The 22,894-nt window shown below is 42.6% G+C and overlaps 1 protein-coding gene across 4 annotated transcripts in view; it reads right to left on the bottom strand.

Annotated features, from left to right (window-relative positions):
* Positions 1 to 2,564: 2,564 nt before the first annotated feature.
* mta3 (metastasis associated 1 family, member 3) overlaps positions 2,565 to 22,894 on the bottom strand; it is a 44,110-nt gene continuing 23,780 nt past the window's right edge. For 2 of the 4 annotated variants that reach the window (XM_033611631.2, XM_078163278.1), the window contains exons 13-19: positions 19,841 to 19,998; positions 14,257 to 14,479; positions 12,477 to 12,569; positions 12,188 to 12,349; positions 11,591 to 11,622; positions 11,390 to 11,508; positions 2,565 to 3,743 (exon numbers count right to left, since the gene is read on the bottom strand). In XM_033611631.2, coding sequence (XP_033467522.1) covers positions 3,572 to 3,743; positions 11,390 to 11,508; positions 11,591 to 11,622; positions 12,188 to 12,349; positions 12,477 to 12,569; positions 14,257 to 14,479; positions 19,841 to 19,998 — 959 coding nt within the window. In that variant the 3' untranslated portion in view covers positions 2,565 to 3,571. Of the gene's footprint in view, positions 3,744 to 11,379; positions 11,509 to 11,590; positions 11,623 to 11,759; positions 11,868 to 12,187; positions 12,350 to 12,476; positions 12,570 to 14,256; positions 14,480 to 19,840; positions 19,999 to 22,894 lie in introns of those variants that run through there. The other 2 variants (XM_078163277.1, XM_033611633.2) reach the window with 2 other exon arrangements.

Below are 22,894 nucleotides of genomic sequence, written 5' to 3'. Positions count from 1 at the left end.
TATTTATGTATTATTTAAAAAAATGCTTTATTTATTTATTTCTGTATTTAATTCACATTTTTCATTACTGATTTTTAATTCATACATTTATTTATTTCTGTATTTATTTTAACATTTTGATTGTTTTAATTATTATAATTACAATTATTTATTTATTTGAACATGTATTTATTTATGTATTTATTTCACATTGTTTTATTGTTTTTTATTTATACATTTATGTATTTATTTGAATATGTATTTATTGCTTTGTTTATTTATTTATTTAATTTGCATTTCTTTCAACATTTTTTCTTTTCTTCATTCAAGCATTTATTTATTTTTATCTATTTCTGTATTTATTTATTCCTGTATTTTTTTTAAATACATTTATTTATTTAATCATTTATTTACTTATTTACTTATCCCAGTATATATTTCAACATTTATTTATATATTTATTTTAGGTGATTTTTGTCCTCAATATTGTTTCACACTGGCAAAAACATAAATAAATTAAAACTTAACTTTTTGTGTAAATAAACTGGGAAATTGATTTAACCATAAATAGCAATGCAGCAGTTGACAGTAAATATACCTCTGTAAAAAATCAACAACAAAAATCACAGAGGTTGCAACAGCTGACTGTACGCACATTCTTTAAAGCTGCAGAAAAACAAAACCTCTCTGAACACACACACACACACACACACACACACACACACACACTTTGAGGCAGGCTGTAAGCCTCCAAGAACATGATTTATATCCAGAAAGCACTCCTCATTCCTCATCACTGTGTCAAATTACCATATTTTGTGGGGGTATTTTACGAGATCCTCACACAGGCCGCAGTGTGTACCGGGCCCCATCCATTACACTCCCCCTCCACAGCAACACAGAGAGACAGAGTAGGAGGCTGGGAGACAGGGCAGGCTGTCAGGATATAACACCATGAAATGACTCACTGAGACCGGACGCCATAATCCAGCATCGTGTTGTTGTTTTTTATTATTGTTCTCAGCATATTCATAATTCAACACATGACATACAGGAAACACTAACATAAACATTCTGAATGAAAGAGAAGAAATCATCAGCGGAGGCTCACACCTCAAAGACATGCGGCGGCGATGCCAGTTTTTAAAACCCATGAATAAACACACCTGAAGGCTGAATGGGTTCACTGGCAACTTAGTGAGGCGACGTCCTCTGGCACCATGGGAGGGAGAGAAAACAGGATAAACTTGACTGTTGGCTTTAAAGAACAATGAATGAAACGTTGGCAAACAGTTGCTCGTATGTTTTCGCCCCAAAATGTTGCCGGTACATCACAGCCTTGAGGAGAAGATGACAGATCCATGCCCTTTTCTGTTGCAAAGGAAGTGCTTTAGTACCCATGTTAGGGCTAGGTAGGTACAGTCGGCCATAGAAATAGGATGAGTAGATTTACAGTGCTGTAATGAGATATACAATATATTATACACTGGTTCATGAGGGAGGCTTTTGCTGTTTAATGTAAGCTGGCTCTCTATTAATTGCCTTGTGATGTTTTCAGACCATGACAGCTTTTAGGGATGTCTCCAGGTCATCTGCTCCAGATTTAAACTTCAAGAGGAGTGTGAAGAACTGCAGGTGAAACACAATTTAAAGCGGCCATTTTCTTTCCAAGAAGGCCTCTGGTTCAGTCTTCGTATAGTGCATTTTCTTTTTAACGTCAGCGTTGGACATTTGCCTCTTCTCTTATGGTAAAAGAACCTTAGTCCCCAACAATCCCACCCCTTCCCACCCACACCCTAATCCAGCCCCATGCCCCCACCCCGACCCTGCTCCCAAAATAACTTCATACAAACTGATAAAACTTCACAATGATTCACCATCAACACAAAAAAAGTCACACAAAGTTCTGTCGTTATGTCCTCCATCCATAAAAACCAAGAACAGCACACGTCAACACGCTCTCTCATGTGTTGTTGGCATGATCTCTCACACACACACACACACACACACGCACACACACACACACGCACACACACACACTCTATTGCACACTCGCATGCACCCAAATACAGTATTTACACATACAAACACATTCCCAGGATTTAAGACAGGCAGCACTTGCAGTCACCTCAGGTGTTTTTTCTATTGCATCACGGCTCATGACATCCTTCTGTTGCCAAACAGTTAGACAGCTTCTTTAAGTGTTCGGGATTATAACTGCATTTTAAGGAATCAAGGACTTTAAAGGAACACTTCACCCACAAAATGATTATTTGTATATCAATTACTCACCCTGTGTTACGCTGAATTTGTGAAGAAAAATGTTGTTTTTGTCACATCCCTCTGCGGGGAAGGAAGACTCAAACCCGCAGAAAATTCTCGATGAATTGAAGTCATAGGGGGCCACGTTTAGCAGCATGCTTTAAATACTCTCACACAGCTCGTTGTATGCACAGTGCTTCCTAATTGACCCTTCACTGTGTCCCGCCCCCGGACGCAGACTGGCCAATCATAACTTAGCATCAGGGTCCGACAACAACACAGCTGTGCTCATTTGTTTCAGATTTCTTTCATGTTCAGGCTGGTTTTTGGATTTGGAGCTAAATGTTGTGCCTGGGGCACGCTGTGTATTAATGATACTCGTTATCTGGAGAGGTTATAAAAAGATATACGTTTCAGACCCCGGAAAGTGTAGGGTTAGCTTGCTAGCTACTGAAGATATAGCCTACTGAATGTATACACATTCTGCTTTTGCTTTTTAATGATTATAACAGTGAAACAAAGACTGACCCTGCTGTACAGGAACCAGTGAAGGGAAGCAGGGAAACTTTGCAGATATTCAACCAGCTGTGTGGCATCACATGAAAGTTGTTTGATTCACCCAGAGATCCCTACCCGTCTAGTGGCGGAGGTCCAGGTGCTGGCACCGGCCAAACAGCGTTCATCTGCACACACTGCGATGTCACACAGCTGGTTCAATAAAAGCAAAGTTTCCCTTTATATTCATTGTCTTCTGTAGCGATCAGCAGTGATGTGGTGGTTCACTTCACAAACAGCAATTTTACCATGCCGAACATTGAAGCTTCTGGACTAACACTGCCTCGGTCAGTTAGTTTGCTTGTGTTATTGTGTGAGTTTGGTGAATCTGAACTTACCCTTTATGTCACCAAACTCACACAATAACAAAGACAAACTGATCGAGGCAGGGGTAGACCAGCAGCTCAGTGATGTAAACTTGAAGAGGGCATACTCGAGTTTCACTTCCAGTTCGGTTTTAAATGGTAAGGTTTAAATAAAAATACATGTGCTTGGGAAGTACCGAGCATACGGCTGCACGAGTTTTGTGAGTTTGTAAACAGATGATTTGATATAGTTTTGCTGTTGTTAAATGTGGCCCCTCTGTACGTCAATTGCTCACCATGGAGACATGCAAGAAAAACAGAGTCCCCTTTGCAAATTCAACGCAACACTGGATGAGTGGTTGATATACAAACGGTCATTTTGTGGGTGAAGTGTTCCTTTAATGAGAGAAAAGGAGGCGAGAATTTGTTGGTGTGTATGCAGCAGTGGTGTCAGAGGGTCCGGTGTCCCGTCAGTCATGGATGACGATGGGGCCTCGCATCCTCAGGCTGGGGTGAGGGTGTGGAGGGGCGAGGACGAGCCCCTGTGGCGGGCCCTGGGTGACCCTGCGCAGGGTGATCTGCTCGCATGGCTGCCGACAAGCGTGCCTCAGCTGGGAGCGGGACAGCATCCGTCTGGCCCTCCTGGAGCAGTGAAGACGAGACAGGACATAAGTGCAGAAGAAGATACACTTATGCCAAAATAATGTTAGTAAAAAAAAAAAAATCCAGACTGAAAGCACAATCATTACCTTGGAAACAGTAGTCAGTAACGGCAGCAGTAACAGTAGTAGACAAAATAAATCACCAGTCTGCCCGACTACTGTTTCCAAGGTCAGGAATGACTTTTTTTTCATCTCAATTTTTAAGCCACCATGGTCGAAGAAGTCCTTAAAGTGCTCACGGAAAAAGGAAATTGAATCTACAATTACAATTACAGCCAGGCAACTCCGTCTGCTGAGGAGGACTGTGGCTGAATAAAGCTCCAGAACAGTTACTAAACACACCTTGTGGTGAGATTGTTTTGTCAATTAAAATTAGTCATACAGATAATTTTGTTATGATTATTTTGTTTCTTTTGACAGAGCCAGGCTAACTGTTCCCCCCGCTTCCAGTCTTTGTGCTAAGCTAAGCTAAGCTAACCAGCTGCAGGTTGTAGCTTCGTATTTAGTGTATCGATACAAGAGACTGTCTAACTCTCCGCAAGAAGCAATTTTTTTCCCTCTTACATGTAGTGCTATTTTTTAATCTAGATTATCTTGGTGTGAGTTGCCATGGAGACATCTGCCTTCTCTCAAATATCTACTGCTAGCTCACCTAGCACCACTGCGCTAGCTAACGTTACAGCTCAGCAGAGGAGGACACCATTAATCTTTACATCTTATGCTGTCACACCCACGAGCCTCTCGTTCATGAGTAGATGCACGCTTCCTTCTGTGCGGTGATAAGGTTGGTGTAGTTCGGTAGAAAGAAAATAGTTCCTATATGAAACTGCTCACAACAAGGTCTGTGGATTATCTTGAGTAACCAGGTTATGATTTCTGGGAAGAGACATTAGCTATGTTTCCATCCAAAAGTGATTCGAATCATTGGGAAACGCGCATTAAAAGAAATATGAATCCTGTGTGTTTCCATTAAATGTACGGACTTTGGTGAAAACTATGAACTTGCGCGAGTTTTCTGCAGAACTGGAAACAAAACAAGTCTCGCATTCTTCTTCTTCTACGTTTTCTGGCGGTTGGCAACCAGCTTGTAAATGCATTACCGCCTTCCCGACCCGGAGTGTGGATATCACCACGGAGAGAGGTGCGCTACGTCAGACTTAATTCGACCATAACTGTTTCCATCCCCCGTTTTGCGAATCAACATTTTTTCGAATCAACCAAAACCCGACTAAAGCAAGTGTATTTTAGGTTGTGCGAATCAGGGGATTTTAATTTGAATTTTGGCGTTTCCATCATAATTTTCCGATGCGATACTTCTAGATGCACATCTAAACAGGCTGATGGAAACATGGCTATTGCTGTTGAGTTTGTCAAACCCCGTCTTAATCCCAAATTGTCGAAAGCCGGCGCTTGGGCAGTGACTTGTGGTGTCAGACACTGATGAAAAAGCTGTCTAACGTTAGCATGATACCCAGGTGGTCGCTGGTATAATTTAATGGCGCTCGGCGGCGTCAGGAAGAAACACAGAGGGACAAGAACAAAGGTTAAGGTGGCAAAAGTCCAAGTGCGGTGAATGGGTCGAACAAACACCAACCGTCACCTGGGAGAGCAGTGTTCGCTTAGATTTTAAAGCCAAAGCCTGTTATTTTTTCCTAAACCCAACCACATGCATTCGTTGTTGGAGGAAAAAAAACGTCAGTTCGCGGTGTTGTAATGATGTAGTGCATTTATTTTGAAAGAGACTGTAAACGTTAAATTTCCTGTGAAAACAGAAGTGTATCTTGAAAGAAGACAATGCATGTAACAGGCAGAACTTGACATGGTGTCCCAGGGTACCTTACATGTTGTATGTGGACATGGAAGGTCCATGACCAAACGTTGATACGTAGTCGGAGTTAGGATGTGTTGTTTGAGCACCACAAGTCGAGTGCCATCTAGTTCTATTATATTGGAGAGAAGACAGACGTCTCTACGGCTTATCTCCAACACTTGGCAACTCACACCAAAACAATCTAGACTGATAAACGGCACTAAAGGTCAGACGAAATACTATGCATTATTGATTTTGGGATGGACTGTCTCTTTATACAATACACTCGTTAGAAGCCAGTAACCCATGACTGTATCTTTATGTTTCAGTAGCCATGCCTGCGGATGTTTGTCTGAATACATTATTTATACGGAGCTGACCACAGGCTCGATGCTGTGAGAACAGTGTGCAGTCAAAAAGGCTGCCAACACGTGGAAACAATGATGAATTTGGCTTTGGGCTTTATGAAAGAGATTATTTGTCATGTATGCTAATGGTTTACCAGCAGTTTGACAACGCTGCATGCTACTGCACCTAGGTAATTAATCACTTCATTATTTGGTTGTGAAAATGTTGTCGTTATTCAATCTTTGATTTCGGCAGTGTCTCCCATCTGTGACTGTTTTCAGTGCATCTAACAAGCAACAGCTTTGCACAAGGTGTAAGTGTAAAGCCTCACCAGCAATAACTGATTCATTCAAGACATAAAATGAAGAAACTAATAAAGGAGAAATGTTCAGTTTAAGGGCATCAAGTTGAGATTCTCGGCTGCTGAGAAAGTAATTACAAATACCCACTTTTTTCTCATTTCAAGAGGATTCAAAGTGCAGCATTTATTGTGAGCAGAATATATCTGTTACAGAATAAAAGAGACTTCTCTGCAGGATCTTCAGACTTATAAAGGAGCTCACTGGTAATTTCCAGACTGCACTGCACTGGGCTTTGTGCTGTGACAGGAAGGCTTTTTTAACAGCTCACAGCAACCAGCGGCACTAAACTACAAGGCCATGAGGCACACTCACAAGTGTTGGACACAATACTAATGGAATATTTTCAGACAAATACAAGATACATGACCACAACATACAGTTGATTCATGGTTCCCTTCAGGCGGTCAAGAAAAACACTTTGAGACGTAATGCGCGGCACAGCCCTCATCTTTTCTTCGTCTTTTGCTGCTCTCAGCAGCACCGAGGATGTTTCTCTCGTGTTGGGAACAGGGAAATACATCACTCCCCTCCAGATCCCTGCTGTTGATAAAATGAGCGCTGGAGTACTCATGAAGAATCTGCGCACATTATGTGCTTGTGCATCCAAGTATAGTAAATAGGCCTGAAATTGCATGCCGTAGCCGTGCATCCACACACACATTTTTCAAGTACAATGAACCCTGAGACTTGTTATTACACAGCACGACATACGTGATGTTACTTAGATTTAACGCAGAATATGAACCAGAGAGCAGATTGAGCTCTGGTGGCACATTATCTAAAGCTCTGCGGTTTGTCTGTTCAGCTGGCCGTTGGGAGGAGGAGAGCAAACATGTAAATCCATGCTCAAACACATCAAGCTGTCTCATTTACATTTCTGTTTCACTTTCTCTTGGTCTGTTTTCTAATATTCACCATTTCTGATGCTTTGTCCTGTTATTTCTCTGACTAATTTTGAATTCTCTGTATCTTACGCTAGGTGCAGCTGTGGAAGAAGTACACAGAATCTTAAAGTAAAGGTACCAATGATACAATGCAGGGCCGTGATCACGTATTTAACTTTGGGGGACCATTTTCATTCCTCAAATTCTGTGATCCAGCCCTCCAGGGGAGTCTAAGAGGAGCCCAAAGGGTGGGTACAATGTTTCCACAGCAACACTGATGGGTCGCAATGGTGCTACTAGTGGTAAATGATGAATGAGTGGCGCTGCTAGCTTGCTCCCGCAGTGCAGTGTTAGAGGCCGTACACATGCTGCGTCTTTAACCGCCTGGAAAATGCGAGGTCAGGTGCTACATTTGTGCTTTTTTGTGCCAGCTTTCAGGACCATGGCGGCAGGTTGTATCTGATGTTGCTAAGGAGCATTAACAAGCATCGTATAGCCTATTTACCTGAAATCCTAAATGCAGAGCTGATCTTCTTCCAGGAGCTGTTTATAAGTGTGTAGGCCTATCGTCTGTTGGACAGATGTAAAGCTCTGGGTAGCCCTGCACTAACATGATCAACGTTTCCGTATTTATCAGACTGAATATTTACAGAAGAAGGGAAAGATATCTGTCATTCCAAAAGTTGAACTGGGTTTATCTCAGAGCGCAGCTACCGTGTCCTGAAAACTAGGCGCTTGGGAACATGTGCGCGCCACAAAAGCATCGCTCTAGCGTTTGAGTGCACCTGCCATACGTTTACATTAAAAACGACAAATTTAAGGGCAGAAAAACGCTGCATGTGTACGGCCCCTTAGGCTAGCTAATGAGTGGAGACCAGGGGGTCGGCAGTGGGCACTGTGTTTCCTTATTTTTAAGTGGCCAGCCAGCCGTCTGTCTCCCACCTGACCCGGGTGGTGCACAGTGCAGTTAACTGAAGAGCAGCAAAATTAACCTATAGACCGACACGCAGTTGAAAATATTCTCTGCGATTAACCAACTAGCAGTAAACTGTTGACATCCCTTGACTTGACACAACTATTAGAAGGGCTGCCATAAAATTAGGTTTCATTCTTAGGCGGAATTTATGCCTCTGTGTTGAATTGTCACTGTACCTACACCATAGCCTGACGTGCACCTCCCTAGAAATGTAACCACATGTCGCGGCGACGCAGACCTCCTGTCTATTTCTGTAAGCTGAAACCATTTCCCTCAGTGGAAACAAAGCTTTTATTTACTTTAATTTCACAGATAAGAAACAATAAATTGTGAAGACAATAAAGCCTCCACAAAAATAGCATTTTAAGTCTTGTGTGTGATTTATCCTGGCTTCATATGAGCAGAGGAAATCTCTGCTCGTCGCTAGGCTAATTTATACAATGTAAAATGCCATAGGCTTGTGCTAATAACGTTAGCATGTTGTATTTGTTTGGAAAACGTGTTTAGTATAAGACAATTGTTTTGGCAGTGAACCTTGTGAGTTGTAATGGAGCTGAGTTATGTAACGTGACCTTTGTTAAATGTTACTGTTGTCCCTGGCTTCATATGAGTAGAGGGAAGTCAGCTAGCTGCTAGCCTAATTTATACAATGTAAAATGCCATAGGCTTGTGCTAATGACGTTAGCATGTTGTATTTGTGGGGAAAATGTGTCCAGATAAAGACAAGTGTTTGTCTGTGAATACTGTGAGTTATAGTGAAGCTGATTTGTGTACTTGTGTTTGAAATGGTCTCTATTAAGCCATGTTTAATGTGTGTTTAATGTGTGTTTTAAGTGTGTTTTGAATCAATTAAACTTTACAGCACTTCACAGGAACCTCCACCGCCAACTAGTGTTTTGGAGGTGTAAATGCAGAGTGACACAGACACACCACTGCACAACTAAACCCCCCTTAAGTATCTTATTTTTGTTGTGCATAGCGGTTTAAATTCTATGTAACCTATGATAAGAAAAGTGCTAATTTCTCTCTCCCTTCCTGTCTCTATTTGTCTCTCTTGCCTCCCTGAATAAGTGGGAGTGATCTCCCACTCCTCTCTGCTCTGTGAAACACTGCCTTCTCCATCACACAGAGCGAGAGAAAGAGTGGGAGAAAGAGATGGAGGAGAGAAAGAAAATGAAACTTCCGATCATCTCTCATTAGCAGCAGCCTTTCAGAGCGTATCTATTAATGTCTTTTATTCAGAAAAGCATTAATTGGCTCTGCAAGGAGGGAGAAACACAGCATAATATAATAAAGGGACGGTATTCAGGACAACATCTCTCTCACACACAAGCACACATGTTGATATTGGTGGTAAGTGAGTGATCCATACGAGTGCAGCCATGGTTAATGTGGTAATGATATTTCCACTCAGGGCCCGGCGCTGCCTGGCTCCGCGCTGGTCCGTCTGCACCAGTTAGCTGCTCTAATTTTAGCCCTGGTGATCGGAGGGCCGGGTGCCATGGCTCATTTAGACACAGGCCTAATGGAAGAACATCTCTCTTTCTCACATACAGACATGCAAACATTGACTCACTATGTGCATATGTGCATGTGCGTGTGAGAGAGTGTGTGTCTATGTGTGTGTGAGAAAAATAAATAGAGAGTGATTGTCTGCATGTGAAACATGAATGCATGTTTAATCAATCATGTGTACGACAAAATGTGTGCAAAGAGAATCAGGTGTTTGTTTTCGAGACATTTGGATCAGTTGGGTTTTTTTTAAATTGTACAGCTGTATTACAGTCTGAAGCAAGTTTACGAGGGAAAAAAAAAATCAATTACAGTCTTATTTATGGAGGAGATAATCAGTTTTATTTAATTTTAATTTAAGTGAAATCTTACACTTTGCCAATAATGTCATTTAATTTGATTTGAGTCTTGAAAAAACTAAAATATTGCTAAAAATGCACCATTTAAAGGGACAGTTCACCCCTTATTCAAAAATCAATATTTTTCCTCTTACCTGTAGTGCAGTTTATCAGTCTAGATTGTTTTGGTGTGAGTTGCCGAGTGTCGCAGATATCAGCCGTAGAGATGTCTGCTTTCTCCGGAATATAACAGAACTAGATGGCACTCGGCTTGTGGTGCCCAAAGCACTGAGAAAATAAATTTGACAAACCCAACAGCAATGTCTCTTTCCAGAAATTATGACCCGGTTACTCAAGATAATCCACAGACCTTGTTGTGAGCAGTTTCACGTAGGAACTATTTTCTGTCTACCAAACTACACCTGCCAACTGTATCCAGACGTTCCACTTTATGGCCTAGCGTAGAAATATGGCGGTGCAACATGGTGGGCTCCTTAGACGAGGACCTGCTCCGTATGTAGATATAAACAGCTCATTCTAAGGTACCGAAAGCAGGATTCTTATTTTCGGGAGATTATACAGTAAAGAAAACATACTTATTGTAGTAAATTCAATTTTTTGCCTAAATCCCACACACTGAACCTTAAAAATAATTCATTCATTCATGTTTTGTAGCTGCTTATCCTCTTGAGGGTCGCGGGAGGGCTGGAGCCTATCCCAGCTGACATTAGGTGAGAGGCAGGGTTCATCCTGGACAGGTCACCAGACTATTACAGGGCTGACACATAGAGACAGACAACCATTCACACTCACATTCACACCTACGGACAATTTAGAGTCACCAATTAACCTTTGGACTGTGGGAGGAAGCTGGAGTACCCATGCAGAGAACATGCAAACTCCGCACAGAGGAGCCGTCCCAACTGCAAAATAGGCATGACTAAATCCTGCAGAATTTGACTGGAATCAGACAAGAAAAAGGGTTAAGTGTAAAATCTGAATTCCCCAAGGTTGCTAAAATCCCCAAATTCCCAGAGAACCACTGAAAATGACCGCAATGTCTTGGATAGCAGCTTTTCCTCTAAGATTAATTTTCCCTCTGATCAAAATATCAGAATTTCTTCATTTGTTTTGATGAAAATAAACACTTTTATTCAAATCAGTTTTATGGATTTGAACTCTGCAGGCTTCCCAGACGCCACGCTGTTTCAACTCAATGGGTCCGCGTAACTTCAGGCGCATACATGTGTGTCTGTGTGCATGTTATGTAAGTAACATCTTTTTGGTCACAGCTCAGTTCCTCCTATATACTGTTGACTCTAAGCATCACTTGCTTTCTCCATCACATGCACACAGTCAGCCAATCAGAGGTCGGAAAAGTGTCACCTTTGCTTACCTGGTCTCCCGGGTGACAAGGAAGAAGCTGTCATCAGGAGCATCAATCCAGTTGGGGCGTCTCTTGCGGATCATCACTCCGCCTCGGGTGTTTCCGGAGCTGCTGCTGCGGCCGTTATGCTGCAAATAGACAATTAGATTACTACAATAAAGGTTGATACACACGTGCAGTGCTTGTTAAAGGGGAGTATAAGGCACCTACCAGGAGGGGTCCACCTGTTGTACCTGGGTTATCTGCAGACACAGGGGAAAGTTGCAGAGTATGTGTGAGGGAATCTGTCACTTGTGAATAGTATTGATTGGTTTATTGCTTTTCCTAGTGGTGCAACAAAATGACTGTGTTTCAATGTCAGTAAAAATAGTGAAGTTACCAATAAAAAACAAAGTGTCAGACTGAAGTTGAACCATCCAAATTATCCAAATGACCCCCATCTGCTGATTCGTTTTCATTAGAATTAGTTGTCATTCTCTCCAACGAGCTAGTTTAGATAAGAAATGGCAGAAAGGGTTATCAGGTCCGAGTGTTATTTCCACTAATTTGATTTTATCAAGCAAAAGGATGACAAGGACATTGGATAGCAACATTGTTTGGTCCCCAAGGCTCACTCACATCATACGTAACTCAGTTAAAAAGCAAGACGGGATGCTTAGTCCAATTTTTGGGGGGTTTAGCAGATGTAAACAAGTACAACTTTTTGCTTCCAGGCTGGTTTAAGTAAAGCAATAACACTCTTACTGAAAAATAAGTTGGAATAAGTTTTTTTTTTTTGCTTCTAAAGAAATGTGTCCGTGCTTGTACCTGCGCGCCTGTCCGGCTCAGCCCTGCTGTGGTGATGGTAGCTGCGTTTTCCCAGCATGCCGTGGGGGCCGTGTGGGAGAGAGGAGAGGAGGCGTCGAGGTGGAGGCGTCTGCAGGCCCGCGGTGCGGTGGGAGCGCGGGGCGTGGGCGGCCGGACGAGACTCTGGAAGAGACACCACAGCTGGAGCTGCATCAACTGGCTCCTACAGACCATCTGAATAACTTTGATTTATATTCCTTTGATCTGACACGGTTACTCGGCACAGTTTCAGTGCTCAGTGTTGATTTACCTAGAAACTGGAGAACACTGGTGAGAGTGCTCCTTTGGGCGGCTCTGGTTTTGGGTAGGCGAGTCCCCTGCCCTTCCGACACCCTTAACATGTCTAAACCAAACACACACACACACATTTTACAAAGCAGTGTCTCTCAGTTTACTCCCTCTGCCTACTGAGTCAAGTTGTGTATAACATCAGCCCTAACTGTTGGAGGTCTGTCAAAATGTTTCATGTGACTAAAAATAACCTCTCATGTTTAAAATGAATGATGCAGGAGTCGATGCGAGTTTGCAAATCTCTGTGTCAATGTGGTGACTTACATGTCCACTTAAAATAATCTCTACCCACATGCACATACAGATGTAAGTACATGCTTCACATGCACAGACACAGAAAAACAAACTGTAAAGACACATACATTAAAATATGGAGGTATTATGACAGCAGGCACTGAAGGTTGACTCCATGCTGGGAGGAGGAGAAGGAGGAGAGGGGGAGGCGGGTCTTTATGGGTTCCTCTGAGTGTTGTGGAGTTGATGGACAGATAACACGGGACACATGAAGCACAAGGACTCGGAAGAGATGCTTTCAGGTGTGACTTTATTGGAGGTCTACTCTCACATCCACACAGTGATGAAAAAAAAGAGCAAAAAGAGGTAGAAGATGAGATGAGAATATTGCAACATTTAGAAAATGAAGACGAGGGGGGAGATATGGCAAATCCTGTGTGCAGGATTTACGAGCAAGGAGAGGCAACATGATGGATTCATATGAATATTGCATGATTGGAACACAGGAGAACATCTGAGTGGATGGTATGGGCGAGGGACATTGGTCCTGTTGATGAGTCCGAATGCGTAAGCCTGATCTAGCGGGAGACGCAGTGTAGCAGCATAGAAGTCAAGAGCAGCTAGTTATAAAACAAAAAAAGGTCCTTACTTCAGCTTCAACCTCCCTCCCTTAAAGTTTTATCAGTCCAAATGTGTCTGAAGCTCTTCGTCAACCCCACACACAGTTCATTTTGTCTCACAGAAACACACATGATCAACAGCATGAGGGAAAAACGTGTGCGCGAGAAGGAACAGAATTGTTTTAAAAAACGGTGATGGCAAACACACTGAGGCTGAGGTTCAGTATTTACAATGAACATTCGTGGCTGAGACAACTCGTTCTGCCGTGACAGCACAGAGTGGGCACGCCTGTACCAGGGGCGCCGTGCAAAATAGAGCTTCTCTTAGTAAAATACATTTTCTCTACATCTAACGTCAGCAAGTACACGGCTCAGACTAGAGTATGGGCTCTATTGGATTACAGTCTACTCGTTAATGACAGGAGCAAAGTCAGTTATTATGTGTGTGTGTGTGTGTGTGTGTCTTCAAAGTGTGTGCAGGCGTGCACGTGTTGAATCGCCCTGTTTCACCAATAAATCTTTGTGTTTAATTCCAACAGAGGCTTTCAAGAACCACAACAGATAAAAGAATTAAAAAAAAATAAAAACACGAATGAAAAGATGATCAGAACTCATAGTTATGAGGACAGGCAGTCTTTATTGGAAACAGGGGTGGGAGAATACAAAAACCAAAATAATAATAATAACAATAATAATAAAAACAGAAAGAGAGACAGACGGAGGGGGCAGAGAGGGCAGAGATGAGGGGTTGATGGTGGGGCAGTCAGGGTGAGGAAGGGTGGTGACTGTGTGTGTGTGTGTGTGTGTGTTTGTGTGTGTATGTTTTTGTCTGCAGGTGTGTGTGTCCATGTGGCAGAAGTTAGGAGGAATTGAAAGAGCTCTTACACTCTGCCTTTATGGCCCCACAGTTAATGGGGACAAAGGGCCGGCGCGCAGCACGGCGCAGCCTGATGATGTCACGGCACATGTGCCGGGCCAGCTTGGTGAGGCGGGTGGCCTGCAGCAGGAAAGCCTGCTTGGTCTTCATGGAGGACTTGGGGCTGCCGCTGTTTCGCATCGGCACCATGTGGTTGGACTGGCGAGGAGCGTGACCCCGCGAGCGAGGCTCCTGGGAGGGAAGGAGGGACACAGAGAAGGCATTTTAGGAGTTTTGAAAACTGCTTTTAAAAGGACATGAAATCTCTTCTCCATCAGCTTCTTACTGTGAGTGATGTCGCCCAGCAGCATACTATTTTCTGCTTGAACTGGAACAGCTGTGATAGCTGTTTTTTGGTCACAAATTCTGGCTCAAATACTGCCTGCACATAAGCCCCGTCTCCACCAAACACTTAAAGTAACCCTTCAGACATGGTACCTAGACCCTAGTGTTTCCACTGCAAACAGTACTCTTAAATGTGGGCGGGGTTGTTGTCACTCACTGCTCCGTCCAGCACTCACTGTATTTCCTCATTACCGGTGACACAGATGGAAGTCTGCACCTTGTTTATCGTCCACAGAACGAGGCTGCACGCCGACATTTTCAGAACAAAATAAAACAGGCTGCAGTGAGAGTCTCTCTCCATGGACAGCAAAACATCCTTTCATTTTATAGTTACAGTTTACTAATAAAACTCTCCACAGTATGAACAGTGGTTACATGAGCCTCAAAACCAGCCACAACTCAGCCCTGAGCAGAGTGACCGTCCTCTACTGACCAATCAGACTGCAGAGTTCACAGCTCCACCTTTTAGTGCCTGATCTGTGTGCTAGGTACCCCAACAGAGGGGGCACCAAACATGGGGACGGTACAGAACGGTTCCTTTGGTACCATCCACAACTTTTCATAGTGGAAACAGAAAAAAGGTGAAACTGAAACTTGAATATTTGGCATCACCAAACAAGTCCTACTGAGATTTAAAAAAAAAAAAAAAGTTTTTCATAATAGGTTTCCTGAGAAACTCTCTGACTATAACCATATCAAATGTGATGTAGTTTCATTGTCTGTATGTACAGGGAAAGTCAGCTCAGTTGACACTGTACCACACTGAAGATGCTCACATTTTTTAACTATTACAGATCAAATGAGCAAATGTGGCGGCGTGGTGATGCAGTGGTTAGCATTGTCACCTCACAGCAAGAGGGTCCCTGGTTCCTGGGGAGCCCTCCAGTGTGGAGTCTGCTCTCTGCTTGGGTGAGTGTAGGATTAAGAGGCAGTTTACAGGTACGTTAGGGAAAGGTGTCGCCTGTCAAAGGGCTCAGTAGTTTTAAGACAGCACAGCCTTGTGTCTTTATATGATTAATGTGTGTTTATGACTCGAAAGGCATCATTACAATCCCTATCCCTCTAATTTTCTACTAATATCATTAGTTTATTTAATCTCATTTGACATGTTGGAGTTTACATGTTCTACCCATGTCAGTGTGGGTTTTCTCTGGGTACTCCAGCTTCCTCCCACAGTCCAAAGACATGCAGGTTAATTGGTGACTCTAAATTGTCTGTAGGTGTGAGTGTGAATGGTCTGTCTCTATAGCCCCTTTTACACTGCCAGATTTTCGGCGAATGTTGGGCCGTTTTGCTGGCAAGCTGCAAGCGTTTAGACACACAGAGCCGGATTGGCAAGTTGATCTGAGGTGCCTAATTTTCCACCTCATAGGGTAGTCATACTGGCGGAACCTTTTTGGTTTAGAAAGAATGAGGCACCCTTCCGCCACGGGAGGGGCTGTTGATGACTTGTGGGAGGAGCTGTTGATGACGCCGCACGTGCGACCCACTGGCGGTGGATAAACAGGAAACAGCTGATAGCAGGAATGAGCAGCTAGTAGCAAGAGAGAAACGCAAACCTGACAGACACTGTAAAGATGAGCAACTGGGGAGACAAAGAATTGTGCACCCTCCTTGTCCTCGCAAACGAAGAGGCCATTAACCGTTGGGGATGGTGAGGAACGGGCCGACTTATGAGAGAATCGCCGAAGGACTGACCAGCCGTGGCTTCCCTCGGAGTACGTCACTGTTTACGTCACACACTGAGCTACACGTTTTGTTACTTGCTCACGCCCCCATTGCCCCGAAAAAGGCGCATTCTGTATTAAACAAAAGTAGGTAGGCGGCATTTTGCTGCACTCCCCGATTTTGTTTTTATACTGCCAATGGTGCAAGAAGACTGATTGGGCTTTCCTGCAAATTTGCGCAATTCCTGTTTAAAAAGGGCTTGTGTGTCAGCCCTGTGATAGTCTGGCGACCTGTCCAGGGTGTACCCCGCCTCTCGCCAAATGTCAGCTGGGATAGGCTCCAGCTTATCTTTAGTGGCTCAAATTTTAAATGTAATGTTGGCGCCCTGCAAATAATTACTATCAAAAATACTTCAGGTAAACAGGTGTTAACACCACATCAGAGTCAACTTCCAGGCTACTTTCTGTTCCACTAGCCTCCACATCACAATGCATTTAATTTTGAAAAGTGTCTTAACATCCAAGTGTCATAAAAGCTGATGTTTTTAATGCTATTTTTTTTTACCTACATGCTATACTCAATAACAAATGTCATCACCCCATAGAGACGCCTGTTTACATGAACAAAACACCAACACTTTAAATTAAAAATTAATGAAAATACAGCAAGTTGCCAGTTTATTACAAGACACCTACCTGAAACTAATCCAGTCGAATACATCAATAAATCATGCCTCCGTGAAGGTTAATACATATTTAGGAAGGTGTTGACCCGACTGTATGATGATGTTGGAGGCTGCAGTTTGCGGTACTGTTGTTGCCCTGAGAGGTGATTCTAATATTTCGTCCACCCTGTTTATGTCAGTGAGGATAATTACAGCCCCCGAAATGACCATAAAGTTGAATCAGCGCCTTATTAAAAACACTTAAAACAAAAACTGATTATAACCTTCACGAAGGTGGGATTTATTGCAGGGCCATTATATTAGGCTGCATTAGATAACTGGCAGATAAGTGTACATCTAGTGGAAAAAAAGTTAGCTCAATTTGTCTTTTTTTTTTTTTTTTTTTCATGGCAGGAAGAGCACAGATGTAATGAATAATGTTAATGATGGCTGCTGCAATCCAGGTTGTGGTGTTGTGCATGCAGGCTCACTAACATTTCACAGGGATGCTTTAATTAAACACAGCCACCACTCGCGTTATTAATTGCACCTGCACAGAAACAGGGCAAACATGGAGGTCATACTACATCCTGTGCAAATAAATCCCTTACAAGAATAACTTGTAGACCAAAAACAGACCTCTAGAAAACAAATGCTGTCATTGGAAACAAAAACACAGCATATTTATTTGTAAAAATCCCTCAGGAATATGATTTATATCAGCATGAAAAGAGGTGAACTACAGTGTGGCAGCTGTTTGGCCTTTTAATGACAGCTACAATGAAAAACAGGACACAGTTTCCACTATGATCTGTAGATATATAGAAACTAAATGTTTTAACTGGTCTGTTTTCTCACTTGAATCCACACAATAAAAGCGGAAGATGTGTGAATGTATTAACAGCTAATATGAGAGATACAGTAAGTGATGTTTTGAGCTCACTGAATAATTAAATCTGACAGCTCAGAACATCACTTGTATACTGTGGATGTTAAACTTTACAGAGCTGCAGCGGAGCAGATTCAGATTTTATTCTATGCTTTATAAAAGCTTCTCTAGAACAATATTTTGAGAAATGAGCAAATTGGTACGAGATGAGGTGATTTTAAAGTCAATGTAGGCAGGTTCATTTTGGCAAAAATGCCACAATAAACCTTGACTATATTGTACTTCAAGTGGACTGAGAGAAAACTTGAGTTGTGCACCTCCTCTTCGCTGTTGAGAAAGTGCAGGACGTGAGGGCGTTCCTATTGACTATACTACAAATGCAGATGCATGTCCCTTTGCTGAAAGCCTTATTCAATGGTGGAGAATCCTACAGAGAGAGTTGCTATTTCAGCATTGACAGCAACTTCATACACCACCGAGCAACTCACGGGGTCACGGATGCAGCTTCAAGTTCATGTTCATGTAGCTAATGTTAGCTAGAGCCTTGACTCACAGTGGGTGTTTCTCAAAGTCAAGGAAGGATCCTAAAAAGGCCAAATTTCAAGGACGCTACGTCATTGACACCCACCGAAGGACTGTTCCAATGACAAGGATCCTTCTGAATCTGAATCTTCTGAGTCCTTCTTTCAGAGAAATTCCAAGGATGCATGTGTGGATCCTCAGTGGGAATAAAGTCCCCACAATGCTTTGCACACAATTTGCTGGAAGTGAGGACGGGGCCTCGTCAAGGAAACCTGCAGCAGTGGAGCTCGGCAGAATTTAGATAAATATGCCATTTATTTTGATTAATGTCTCCTCGAGTCACGTCATTACGACATGATAATTGCTCTCATTCTTTTGGTTTCAATTTGTGTATTTTTCGGGGGAATCGTGGTGAGAACGGCCACAGTAAAGACATTAGAATATCCTGCAGGTCAAAGCATCACTCATTTGTTTTGAGGTGAACTTATTTCAGAAGATTTCACAGCAGTATCATGTACAGGCAGTGGGTCAGCTGTTTCAGATATTACTGTAGCAGAGTGTGTGGTGACACACAGAAAATATGGACCACTTTGAAATGACAGAGTGATTCTGTGTGTGTTCATACTGTAAATGATAATTAAGAACATTTTTCAGCTGTTGTCTTTACTTCATTACTCCACTTACTCTGCCTTGCCTCTGGAGGATTCTTCGGATACTTGACTTTGAGAAACACCCAGTGTGTCCTCTGCCTCACTCTCCGCCACTACATATTTCGTCAGGAGGAGTGCAGGCAGGAGCTCTGGAGGTGGACCCCCAGTCAGCAGCCTCAGAAACCCGAATCTAGCCAGCGCAAACCCTAACTCTGATCGAACCGGACATCCCTGACTCCCTGCCAGATCAACAAACTTTCTGTTGCTGCTGTTACAAAGGTTGACCCAGCGCTAACTCTGGCCACCAGCCCACCGTGACACCCCGCACTGGGGGGTTGCGCTGGCTTAACCTGAGCTTCAACAGCCGCCAACCAAAGGTCCATCTCCAGAGCTCGCTGTACAGAGCAGCGAGGAGTGAGGTGGAGGGACTGTGGGGTGGCTAGCTAATTCGTTTCTCATTTTACTGTCTGATAAGCACAGAGAGTGAATTGGGTAAGAAGGGGCTGAGTGAATAACCTGCAGGCAACTCTATAATGAAATAAGATTAAATAATCAGTTTATGGGAAACACCGGTTTACTCTACGAAGCGCGTGCATATGCCTGTCGTCGTTGGGTGGGAGGGGTTTAGGACAAGGAGGTGGAAGCTGCAAGAAGAGGGAGTATTTTTAAATTATGCTATTTTTTGTTTGCCATTTTCAGATTTCTGCCGACCCCAGCTTTAAACAAGTCTTAAGGAACCGTCGACACACTGATTTCATCAGATTCTGCTTTCTCTGCCCCCACACCCCATGTGCTTTAAATCTGACTGAGCTTACATTGGTTGCTGGACTCGGGGAAGTCCTCTCCTCTGGGCCCTCTGCTCTGCTCGGCATCTTCAGGCCTCCATACTTCTTCCAGTACATCCAGCAGGAAACGCACAGGCGGCACTGCATGTTCGGAGGCCCCCATGAGTACCACTGGGCCGACTGCATGGCTGTTAATGCACAAAACGCATTACTGAAGGTTAGAAGCATTGCAGGAGAAAACTGGTTTAAAGACACTCAGCATATTGATCTCTCCTTCCGCTGCCTCAAGTCTCTCCCTAATGATTTTATCGATGTCCAATTCACACTACATGTCCGGTCTGCTGTTGACTGATGAGATTAGTGCTTTTTTGGGATTCCCGCGGGATGGGAGTCAATTTCACTATTCATCATGGGACAGGATTAAAGTCAATGGGAGCAGGTGGGACGAGAATCAAAAATAAAAAAGGTTAGGGAGTCTCTTTCCTTGAATTGGGAATTTTTTTGTGGGAGTGTTAAGGGACTCCCATGTCAGCGTCTAATTAGCACCTTTAGTGAGTTTAACATCTGCAGAGATGTCGCACAAATATATTAGTAGACAGGATATAGTAAAGTATAAAGCAGGATTGGGTACAGTTTGAATTTTGTTGCTGTCGCTCATCCATTCTGCTTCTTGTGAAATCCTGAAACCAGTTTTATTTGAGCAAAAAATGAAACCACAATGTGTTGAAAGCAAAAAACAGTGACTTTCTGTCATAACTTCAGAGATATTTTGTGAATCTAATGTTGTTCTGCACAGTTTAGGTTCTACTAATTTGAACATTAGTGTCTAATAAACTAAACTATCTACCAGACACTTGAATTTAATGCATTTAAAGACCTTTTCAAAATAATCTTTATCTAAATTTAAAACAGATTTTTGGACAAATCATCTTATGAAAGCTTTAAGGGGAGTAGAAAGGTAAGTATGAATGTGGTCCTGTGCAGAGGTAGATTTTATGTAGTTAAACTGCTTGATTTTACCACTGTCAGACTCAGATTGTTATTCTAAGTGTATGGAAAGAACCCTACAGAGATATGAAACTAGGGATGTCCCGATCCGATATTCGGATCGGTATCCGCCGCCGATATTAGCAAAAAACGTGCATCGGCATCGGATCGGACTGCATGGAAAAATGCCGATCCAAGAATTCCGATCCAGTTTTTCACGGAGTCAGATCCAGTTTTCCGACGAGCCCAGCGCTCCGCGATTCAAGCAGTCCATTCCAGTGATCCGCTCCAGCTCTTACTATCAATCCACCAGGCCAGCATGCAGACGGCAGACACACACGGTGGGTAGGAAGAGTAGCGGCCAATTTAGTTAACTGACTATTTGTTTTCTGCTCTGGTTTTTTGAGAGTGATATTTTTATTTGGTTTACACTCTTACTGTTTAAGTTTAAAGTTTGTTTATTTAACCCTGTTAACAATAAACAGGTCAGTTTCTCATACCAACTGTTGTGGATCATTCTAACTAACCCGATTAAGTAGTTGTTCTTGTTAGAGTAATATTGTTTGATCAAACCTTTTCTAACATGACTGACAACAAAATAAGTGAATATGTATAATACGCGCTTGGATCGGATCGGTATCGGCCAAAACTCAAGGCTGTAATATCGGTATCGGATCGGAAGTGGAAAAAGCTGGATCGGGACATCCCTATATGAAACAGTTTTCCACACCCTTCGCTGATCCGGTCTGTTTGTTATTGTGTGCAACCAAGTCTTGATCAAGGAAAAGTCTCCTCCTGAAACCTCACAGACTTTTCTATATTGTCAAAATTAGCCTAATATTCAGCCATGACACTGAAAATCCTGATCACTCTAAGCTACACATTCAGTCCTCTAACACAACAAAGTCTTCCCAGCACTCCTGAACTCTGACTAACATTTCCACTGTGTTTTTTTTCACTGCAGTAAGTCACCTCTTGTGAGATTTCATTACAAGACGTCTCCTCAACCAAGATTTGGTTATAAACAGACCAGATGAGTGAAAGGTAAGGAAAAACATTTTATTTCTCAACACTTTCCCCGCCATTGCCAAGATTTTCTGACATTAATGACACAATGCTTCCCCGCCATTGACAAGATATTCCGGCAATCCATGTTTTTACTGTTATAAGATAGGGGGCGCTGTTACACATCTTGTCAAATAGAACAGCACTGCTGTGTCCAAAAACAAACAAAAAAGATCCGCTGGAAACCAGAAGAAGATTGTTTGTTTACAGAAATGTAGCAGCTTGTAAACTGCACAACTGTCGACGACGGAAAAGTTTACGGTTGCGCAAGACGTGGAGATGTTGATGGACTCAGATTCTGACAATTCCTGTTTTGATCGACATTCTGAATCCGATTTGGACGAAGAAGCAAACAAGTTTGGTGGGACGAAACGGGATCTCCATGATGGAGACAGTGACACACGGACATGACAACCACAGAGGAGTGGGAGACAACAGAACACTGAATGATCTCTGAACGTGGCAACATGTTCCACTATGCCTCATTATTAGCATTATTATTTTCATTTATACAATTGGAATTGACGTAAGGAAATGAGGGAAACAAATGTAAATGTGAAATTGATTTTATACTTGAAAATGACATTCTTTGACAGAAATGCATTTTTCTCAGCTGTTTGTCTGAAATGTTTTTGTTAAGAAAACGCACAAATTAGAAGAAATGAAATAAGATAGAATAAAACGTTTCCTGTGTTTAAAAACAGATGGTCTCCTCTTAAGTTTCATGTATATACTGTTAACATATTCATAGAACAAATTATTCTGTGGGTCTTCAAAGATAAGTGAATATGATCAAAAATGCTGGTGGTGGCTGGCAACTTCAAAATAATACTCTGGCGGGGAAAGTGTTAAGTAGCTGTCTTTTATTCACTCACTCTACAGCAGGAAACGGCACTTTAAAATAAAAGCTTGTGCTAGAAAATCACTGTACTTCAAAATAAAGTGTGTCTTTACAAACTTCACACGTTTGCGGGTCACATGCGATCCATATGGAATGTACCCGAGACCCTCTTTTGGACCATGACCCACCTG

Source organism: Epinephelus lanceolatus, chromosome 21, assembly GCF_041903045.1.
Source record: "Epinephelus lanceolatus isolate andai-2023 chromosome 21, ASM4190304v1, whole genome shotgun sequence".
Lineage (NCBI taxonomy): Eukaryota > Metazoa > Chordata > Actinopteri > Perciformes > Serranidae > Epinephelus > Epinephelus lanceolatus.
Note: the sequence above shows the minus strand (reverse complement) of the source record. Positions and strands in the feature narration are given on the sequence as shown.